Source organism: Anarrhichthys ocellatus, unplaced genomic scaffold (assembly GCF_004355925.1).
Source record: "Anarrhichthys ocellatus isolate YVR2014 unplaced genomic scaffold, GSC_Weel_1.0 scaffold34, whole genome shotgun sequence".
Lineage (NCBI taxonomy): Eukaryota > Metazoa > Chordata > Actinopteri > Perciformes > Anarhichadidae > Anarrhichthys > Anarrhichthys ocellatus.
Genome location: NW_022280064.1, coordinates 3704190 through 3712938, shown reverse-complemented (window position 1 = coordinate 3712938; position 8749 = coordinate 3704190). Strand labels below are relative to the sequence as shown.

At 48.2% G+C, this 8749-nt stretch overlaps 1 protein-coding gene across 1 annotated transcript in view; it reads right to left on the bottom strand.

The window, feature by feature from the left end:
* Nucleotides 1-105: 105 nt before the first annotated feature.
* The window catches only part of zfand3 (zinc finger, AN1-type domain 3), an 11508-nt gene continuing 2864 nt past the window's right edge, over nucleotides 106-8749 (bottom strand). Inside the window, exons 2-6 of the mRNA XM_031866219.1 lie at nucleotides 5049-5089; nucleotides 3053-3247; nucleotides 2620-2688; nucleotides 2349-2519; nucleotides 106-2201 (exon numbers count right to left, since the gene is read on the bottom strand). Of these exons, the coding sequence (XP_031722079.1) occupies nucleotides 2047-2201; nucleotides 2349-2519; nucleotides 2620-2688; nucleotides 3053-3247; nucleotides 5049-5089 (631 nt within the window). The 3' untranslated portion in view covers nucleotides 106-2046. The remainder of the gene's footprint in view (nucleotides 2202-2348; nucleotides 2520-2619; nucleotides 2689-3052; nucleotides 3248-5048; nucleotides 5090-8749) is intronic.

Here is an 8749-nt window from a genome sequence, read left to right as displayed (position 1 = left end):
CACACACACACACACACACACACACACACACACACACACACACACACTTTATCTTCCTCGGCAGGAAATGGAAGACGAAATTGAAAAGGAGAAAATAGGACAGAATTATGTTCTTGCTTTTTTTATTATACATTTAACTAAATATGCCACTCTATGCTAAGGTGTAAGTAACTCAAACTGATATAAGGTTAAATAATTTCTTTTCTCTACAAAGGTACAGAAAGATATTCCATTTCTTCCATTTCTCATTAGCACACAAAGAAAACAACAAAAGGAACAAAGTTTTCCAAAATATGAAAATCGGAACCAGAGCTCCCTTTCTGCTCGTCTGTGTTCTCATTGGATAAGAGCAGGGGGGTGCAGGGAGGAGGAACAGTAACTGGTGCGTGAGGATTAGCATAGTTCAGTGGTCTGCTCACCTCCACCCAAAGTTCATTTGCAAATTAAATTAAATTAAAGGACGCCGACAGATTTTCCCGACGTTTCGTGTTTCTCCAAATTGAAAAACCAAAAATATACAATTCATCAAATTGCATTTTGCTGTGATGCTGCAAAGTTCATTATTAATAGAGAGTCAGTACCTGTATTTAAGAAATCACAACTTGTACTTTGAATGCGTCTACAATGTGTGATTAAATTATATTTGATATTGGTAGAACACACCTTTAGGAGAGGAAGGAAGAGAGGCGTGAACAATATGCACAGCACAAAGTCCTGCGTGGGCTGATGAAGAGCGGGGGGGGCGGGCAAAGAATAAATTAGAAAAGGAACCCACTCGATTTAAGAACCCGAGGCGTCATCACTGGAGAAGAGTCGGATTAATTCAGTGAACGCTCACTCGCAGAAATGACGCAATCAATGTGAAAAGGAAATTATAACATTTCAAGAACTATGTTCCCCCAATGAATGAAAATGAAGTGACACCTAGTCCCTCCCACAAAACACAGAATAAGAAATAAATTATAGAACAATTTAAAGGAGAGTGTACTTTAAGGTTAACACTCCTGACTGCTCGTTCACAGCCACAGAGACACTCGGGGGTGAACTTTGCTTCTTTAAATGACTGAATGGCGTTTTGGGGCGAAGGACGCGTTCCTCTTCACGTAAAACAACGGCACTACTCTGTAAGTGGAAAAGGGGGGAGGGGGGGGGGGGGGGGGTGGTACACAGAGGGTTCATCCGAGGGGGGTTCTTGTCCATCAAGTGTGGTTTTCATTGGATGTTTATGTCAACAGTCCGTGTGAGCAGAGGCAGGGATTGGCTGTATTGTCCTCCACGACACCGTGGTCCAGCAGTAAAAACAGAGCTGATCACCAGAATCACAGCAGCCTCACCGCACTCAAACACACCGATGCTGGTACCATGCACGGGCGAAACACGGCCAGTGATGCTGCACGTGGACCTAAATGTAGGTGGAAGAGAAAAGAATACAATAGAAGAAGAAGAAGAAGAAGAAGAAGAGGAAGGCGGGGTTACAGGTTTGATACTCCAACCCCGGTATGATGACCTGAGGAGTGGTCGAGGGATAGAGCCGCGACCAAGAGAGGGACAAAAAAAAGATTACGCTGTCGAGTGAGAATCCAAACGGATCAGTTCAGCCAAACGCTTCTGTTCACTTTCCATGAATGAAGAAAGAAAAAAAGGGAGCGCGAGCAAAGAGGAGGAAACGTGCATAATGTACGACTGACTGGATGAGTCTCTGCGGCGCCCTTGATGGGGATGGGGGGGGGGGTTGGGTTAAGGCTGTGTGTGTGAACATGCGATACTGAACGTGGCCCCTGCACAACAGCCAGCGGGGCCCCCCGAGCGGGTCGGTCCGACGCAGGAAGTCAGGACATCAACAGGCCGGCGTCAGAGCTCAGATTCAGAATCGTCGGCGTCAGATGCAGGATGTTACCACCGCGCTCCCTCCTCCTCCTCCTCCTCCTCCTCCTCCTCCTCCTCCCTCCCTCCCTTCCTCCCACCACCCCATTTGTCATTCCTCCTCCTCCTCCTCTTTGTAAGCGCCTCATCTCTTAACTGGATGGCCGGTGGCGGTGCGGCCAATCAGGAGCACTCCTCCCCGATGCGTTGGCACGAGCGGCCCACCTTGCGGTCCAGCTTCACCATCTTGAGGACGGCCTCCTCGCGCCCGCGGCCCAGATGGTCGAACAGGCAGTCGTGCTGCTCGGGGAGACGGTGCAGCATGCAGAACACGTAGCCTGGGGGGGAGGGGGGGAGAAAAGAGAGGGGTGAGGGGAGGAGCAATTTGGTTTGCAATATGCGTCAATGTCTGCGTTTCATAAAATACACACATCAGTGCTTGACAGCTTATTTCGACACCAAACATGTGAAACATATCTACATACCACAGCGACAGGAGCCCAGTTCCTGCTGCACCAGCTCTAGTTTGGTTTGGCAGCGGTAGCAGCGCCGGCGGTTCTTCTGCTTGGGCGTCCCGCGGGCCTCCTCGCCGTCATCCTCCTTCTCGTCCGTCCGCGGCCGTTTCTCCGGCGTCTCCTCGCTCTCCGAGCCCGACGCTGAAAGTAAAAAACGGCATGGGTTAGGATGGGGGTGGGGGGGTTGGGGGGGAGGGGTCACGCAGAGCCACTAGCGGGAGGAGCAGGAGGCCGACCGTACCTGCTGATTCTCGGGGACGTTTTGTGGGTGTGCAGAGTGTTCCTTGGGCTGTTTCTGTGGACGACGTTCCTGCAAACGGAAAACCAAGAGACACGTGAGACGGGATGTGAAGCGCTGTCTTCCCATGAATCCGTGTTACTGATTAATAAAATGCTCCCATGCTCCCTACTTCCCTTAGCTTGTTAGTGAAGACCGGTGACTGAAATGTCACATATATCAGGAACCTTGTTTTTTTATTTATGTCTGTGAGTGAAATTTAAAAGGTTACTTTACAAAGCAACTAAATCCCTTTGAAAGCCCAATAAAAACGACAGAATAAACATGGTTACAACAGTCATTGAACGTGTTATGAGGGGTTTTGTTTTCTTTCATGTGGACATCATGAAAACAGAAGAAGAAGAAGAAGAAAGCAGCGCGTGTTGTCCCGTCTCACCTTCCCTCGTGCTGATGAACGTGGGCGAGGGCTCTTCGGTGGGCGGCGGCTCGGAGCAAGAGGGCGGCGACGACAACGGGGATTGGCTACTGCTGCTGCTGCTCGTCTCGCTACTGAAGACCGCCGACTGGCTACTCCCGGTGCTTTGGATCGGCGTGGAGGTGCAGTCCTCCCCCGGCTGCTTCTTCTGGATGTCTGTGGTCAAGGACAGCGAGTAAGCGAGCGGGGAGAAATGTAAAAATAGGACAGAGGGGGGGCAGATACAGAGAGAAGGGGGAGGAAGAGGAAGGGAGACGGCACAGAAAGTGAGTCTAAGTGGTCAAATCTGTGTGTGGTACAGAAACAGTCTGTAATGACAAGTTATGTGTAGCGAGGCTGCAGAAAACACAGCACTGTAGCTACCAGGAGGACCAACACTGTGGACATTTTTACTTAATAAAGATGTACTTCTTAGTGTTGATTTTATGCTCTACTATTAACATTTATTTCCACTTTCAGAGGCTTGAAACGTGGATTAGGAGTTAGAGGATCCAGTGCATTAAGATCATTGAGCTGCTTCAGTGGGGATGTGGAGAACACACCAACACACTAACTGTGAATTAAGAAAACACGTGACTCAACCAGCCAGTCAGACTTCCTACGTCACATGCACGAGCTCTCTGTGTTTGGTTTGTCCGTCCTGGGCTTCTGTAGAAACATGGCGGACTCAGTGAAGAGGACCCACGCTGTGTGGATGCAACGTGCTCATGCTAAGCTAACGTAGGAACAACGATTCTTTGTTTCAGGTGATAATGGAAACATAGTTATGAATATTATATCTCATGTCTGCTAGTAAATCCCCCTAAATCCTGAACACCGGTCCTTTAAGAGACAGGCGTTAAAACGCAGCGCTTGATCAAACTGAAGGAGGTTTTGGAGAAAGACGCGGTCACCTTGGAGCCGCACGTCCGTCCTCTCCAACAGAATGATAATCTCAGACTGTATCCATCCATGGGGGATGTAGTCTACGTCTCCCCCTCCAGGGGAGGGTGAGGGAGGAGGTCAGCCTACATTTGGGTTTCTCCTCCACATGTGGACTAACCCACTTCTGCTCAGCCTCTGAGTATTGAGTCTATTCTGAGCGCCGCTGCCGTCTGTGATGCTCCAGACTCGGAGCCCTTGAGGTCCTTTCTGTCTGCCGGCCTCGCTGTCTCGCTTTACGTAAGCCTTGAACATCGCAATGGGGTGAGACTCTTATTTCCCAGAATGACTTCTTGGCATATTTAGCATTCTTCACTTATATCAGCTGGCACACCGAGCCTGAAGCCGCTGTGAGCTGCGTCTCTGGCTGTAAGCGGGGATATATATATAGATATATATATAGTTAAGAAACTTTTGATCCATAGAGGCCTTGTGTGTGTAAATCTCTCCTCAAGTAGAGAAAATACGATTTTGTGACGTCATCCCAACGTGAACACTAAGGGCAGGGCGGGACCTGAACGGGCTCTTGGAGTCCGGTATCCAGCTCTTATTATACATCCACGTGAGGCCGCGTTACACCCGGCAATATTGGGTTTTCATCAGCCGTAACTTAACAGGGCTCAGCTGTGCTGCAGCTCTGGTTTAGATGGAGACTTGAGGCCACCTCGGCATGCGGTCTGGCCGATTGGGATCGCAATGAGGGCAAGATCCGACCTCGGAGCGTACGGACTTGACAGTAGAGTCGCTTTGAAAAGAAAGGAGTAACCACGACCTGAGAACAGCGTTGAATTCAGTGTCCTCCTCTGGTCTGAACGTATTATTGTCCTAAGCCTGCATGAATCAGGTCCTTTGAACCATTGAAGTGATGCACAAACATGCTGACATAATGGCAGCCGTCTCTTTCTTTGTCTTTGTTTTACTGGCTTACAGGCCTTAAATACTGCTCTACCTCAAATATATGTACCAAACGGTCACCCGCCATCTCTCCAATCAGAGCATTCCTTTAGTCATTTAAGAAATACAGAGAAACACTTACCAGCAAAACATTTGGAGCAGAGGTTCATAGTCTCACTGGACCTGCAGAGAGAGGAGAGAGAAAGAACGTCAAGGACCTCCTCAGACTCCGGCTTTGCTCCACACGTTAACGGCCGTTTCCACACATCGTTATTTATGACACAGACCTAAAGATGCTACCAGGGCGTGGCAGACGAAGAGAGATGCTGGACACAAATGATTCACGATGATAAATCATCCGTTGAGACTTTTGTTCTCCGCCTGTGCCAGTTTCAGTGCGGCTCGACGTTAAACGTGGAAGAACGAATGAAACACGGCACGGCCTCGTAACAAACACCGGTCGCTTCCTCCAACATCTCACATGATAGTAATACATCACATCCAGAGCATCAACCATAACATCTTTCATAATCGCTTCTAACGTTTCAGCTCAGCGACCTTCTTCTCTTGTTTTGGTTTGTCATTCGAGGCCTTTGTCAATAGATCCCAGGTGGGACGACAGGAAGTCTCAAGAGGACCAGGAAGCAAATGGCTGGCTGTAAAAATCCACTTAAGAAGAAGCACACAGTTGTAATAAATCGGATTATTTTTACTATACTGTTGTTATGGATTCATTTTCTGCACTGCTAGTTCCATGCAAAGTAGAAGAGACCAGGCCGTGTCCCGTCACACACCAGCGTAGGACTTCTGCACACACACACACACACACACAGTGTGCAGCTTTATCTATACTCTCACACGGGTCACCCTGCAGTTGTGATGTCGCCCACACACACACACACACACCTCTGAATATACAAACAATGCACGTGCCTGCAGGTGATAAGCCCTGAACTCAATCAGCCTGGAAGCGCTAACCACTCACTCAAAGTACAGCTGAGGCTGACATGGTGGAGGCCGAGGGTGACAAAGGCCAGCTAGAGATGACAGGAAGTACGGCTTAGTGCGATGCTAGCCGGGTCACATCTGACCACCAAGAGCCGGAGCCCGACCACGCGTCCTAAAGAGGCCCCCGGGCCTCTAAAGGCTCAGCTACGCTGCATGCTAGCGGCTGCCTGGAGGCACGGTGGGGGGGGGGGGGGGGGGGGGGGGGGGGGGGTTGGATGTGTAATGGATGTTTCACTTACAGAGTTAGGTCCTGCAAAGGCCTCTGTCAGTCACCTGATTCAGTCATGGCTGCACAGTGAGCCAGCCTACTTTATCAACAAAAACAGAGTATTTTTTTTTAACTTTTATTTTTGGTACCGTGGCAGAGAACCACACGGACACAAGGGGAAAGCATTGTAGACACACAGATCAATAATGTCAACAATTCACGTTGAGAGCATCGGCGTGACGGGCAGTTGGATAAACTTGGAGACCTTCTTTTGAAACATTTGAACTTTCATGGTTTTGTTCCCCGGTGTCTTCTCCGCGGTACCGTCTCCGACAGGTGTGCCGGCGTCTTTCCCTTCACCTTCTCTGGGGCTCTATTTAGAGCGTTCACGCCGCCACAATGCAGCCATTTTCTGTCAGCTGGGACTCGTTCTGATCACGGTAGTGAACAGGAGCTGTGAGCTGTGTGACTGATGCAGCAGGGCGAGCCTGTGCAGACCCGTCTGGAGGTGAGCCTTGTTCACCCGTGTGTCACCGAGACGTCTCGTCATCTGTAGAGTGGATTCCCATGAAGTTTGGAAAAGCAGCAATTGATGAGACCCCCCCACCTCTCCCCCAAATCTGTCACTGTCATACTGGAGGGACTTCAAAAAGGTGCTCCTACCATTTCGTCCACCCCCCCCAGCCTCGACAAACTCAACACATGACCAACTAACCCTGAACACGAGAGACTCTTTGACGTATGACACGGCACACGTGGACCTAATGAACCGGAAACGCTGGTGTTAAATCCTGACATGCCGGTTTCTACCCATCTCCTTGTTGAAGTATCGTGCTCATAATTAAGAAAGGATTCGTAAAAAGGTGTTCAGCTTGGCGCCGAAGATGTCTCGTCTCTGAACAAATGGCTAGACGGTGCAGGTTTGTTATAGCAGCTTTATTACTATTATAATCAGGGTTCATGACCATTAATGTCCACGAACTTCACACAACTTTGAGGCATATTTTCACGACCGAACAGTCTCCTAAATGCTAAATCCTACATGACAAGTAAGACTACATAAGAGTCTCACCCACATGACTCGTAGGCGGGGCTTGATATCGGAGTTTTTTTAGCAGCTGAATTGGTTCCTCCTTTGATGGAATAGAGGGAAGAACTGCCGCTGGCTGGTTTGTCACCGGGATGAAGAATCCAGTGACGGGGGGGAGGGGGGGTTGACAGTTGATGCAGCAGCAGGCCGGTGCTTAGCTCCATTAGCACGGCTAGCTAGCGCCCCATCGGCCATGTTGGAAATGTCAAAAGTTTTTGACACACGGTGGATCCTGGTTTGTCCTCCAGCCGTGCCTTCTACAGTTACTAGTCCAAATGGAGATGCAACTAATCGCTATTTCACTGAGCAAATTGCACAAATTTACAAAAAAAAAAAGTTGACTCTTTCTATTGAGCAATTTTTGATCCAAAGTAAATATTTCCTCGAGCCGAGAAAAGTGATTTTTTTCAGAGCAATTTATAATATATAAAGAACTACCAACGCCAAGATTCTTTCTAAAATCAAAGCAAAAATGTAAATAAAAACAATAATTTATTGCCTAATAAACCAAAAGATTTGTGTGACTTTACGTAAATAACTTCTGTAGACGACAACAAAGTAAGAGCTGAACACTGAGAATCGTCGACTAGAAGACCTGACGGGAGTATTCAGTCACGCTGCCGACAGAAGTCAAACATGCTGAGGTGCTTTAAACACAACTTGTTCATCAGATAGCAGCATGCGGTGTGTGTGTGTGTGTGTGGGGGGCGGGGGCGGGGGAGAGAGACAAACACAGATAGCACAGAAAGCAGGCCTTTAACCTTCAACCGAGGCTGCAAGATTTTTCAATATTTCACACATTCGGCAACACCGGATACGTCTGTGACGGCACGAGACGACCGGGGAATATAGGAGCAGCAATACAGAAATACAGGCAGATCATTTCATTTTTTTAATTCTCAAAAGATCCAATATTAAAGGGGCTCTACGGCTAACCTACCGGAACAAATCTCACACTGATTTTTGATGCTTCTCAGGTAAACGTTCCAGTCGGATAACACATCTTCATCCACAGAGGAAGAACCAGTCAATCGCACCCGAGTGCTCTTTGAGCATGTCTGTGTACACCTGATCTTAATTTGCTTTTTTTAAACTGACAATAATTTCAATCTTTGTGGAAACTTTGTCACGCAACAAGTGTGAATATAAAGAAGAAGGGTTAGTGCTCTGAATTAAGCACAATCCTGCATTTAGAATGAATAAAAGAGCTATAAAGATCATTTAATCCTTCCAAATGTTAAATGTGACCTTACTGGAGTATCTCCCTGAGAGGCCTCGAGCTTCAGTGACATGTGTGAAGAGGCTGTGTGGGACGGGAGTGTTGCTGAGAGCCGTAACACACACACACACACACACACACACACACACACACACACACACACACACGTCACCTGACATTGACAGGTGGGCTACTGGTTCCAGTTTGCTTACTGGGCACCACAAAATGAAGGCAATTGGGGGATGGGGATGGAGGGAGGGAGTCGGTTCCCAAATGACAATCATATGACAATGTTCTGTAAAGATAATACCCCCAAAA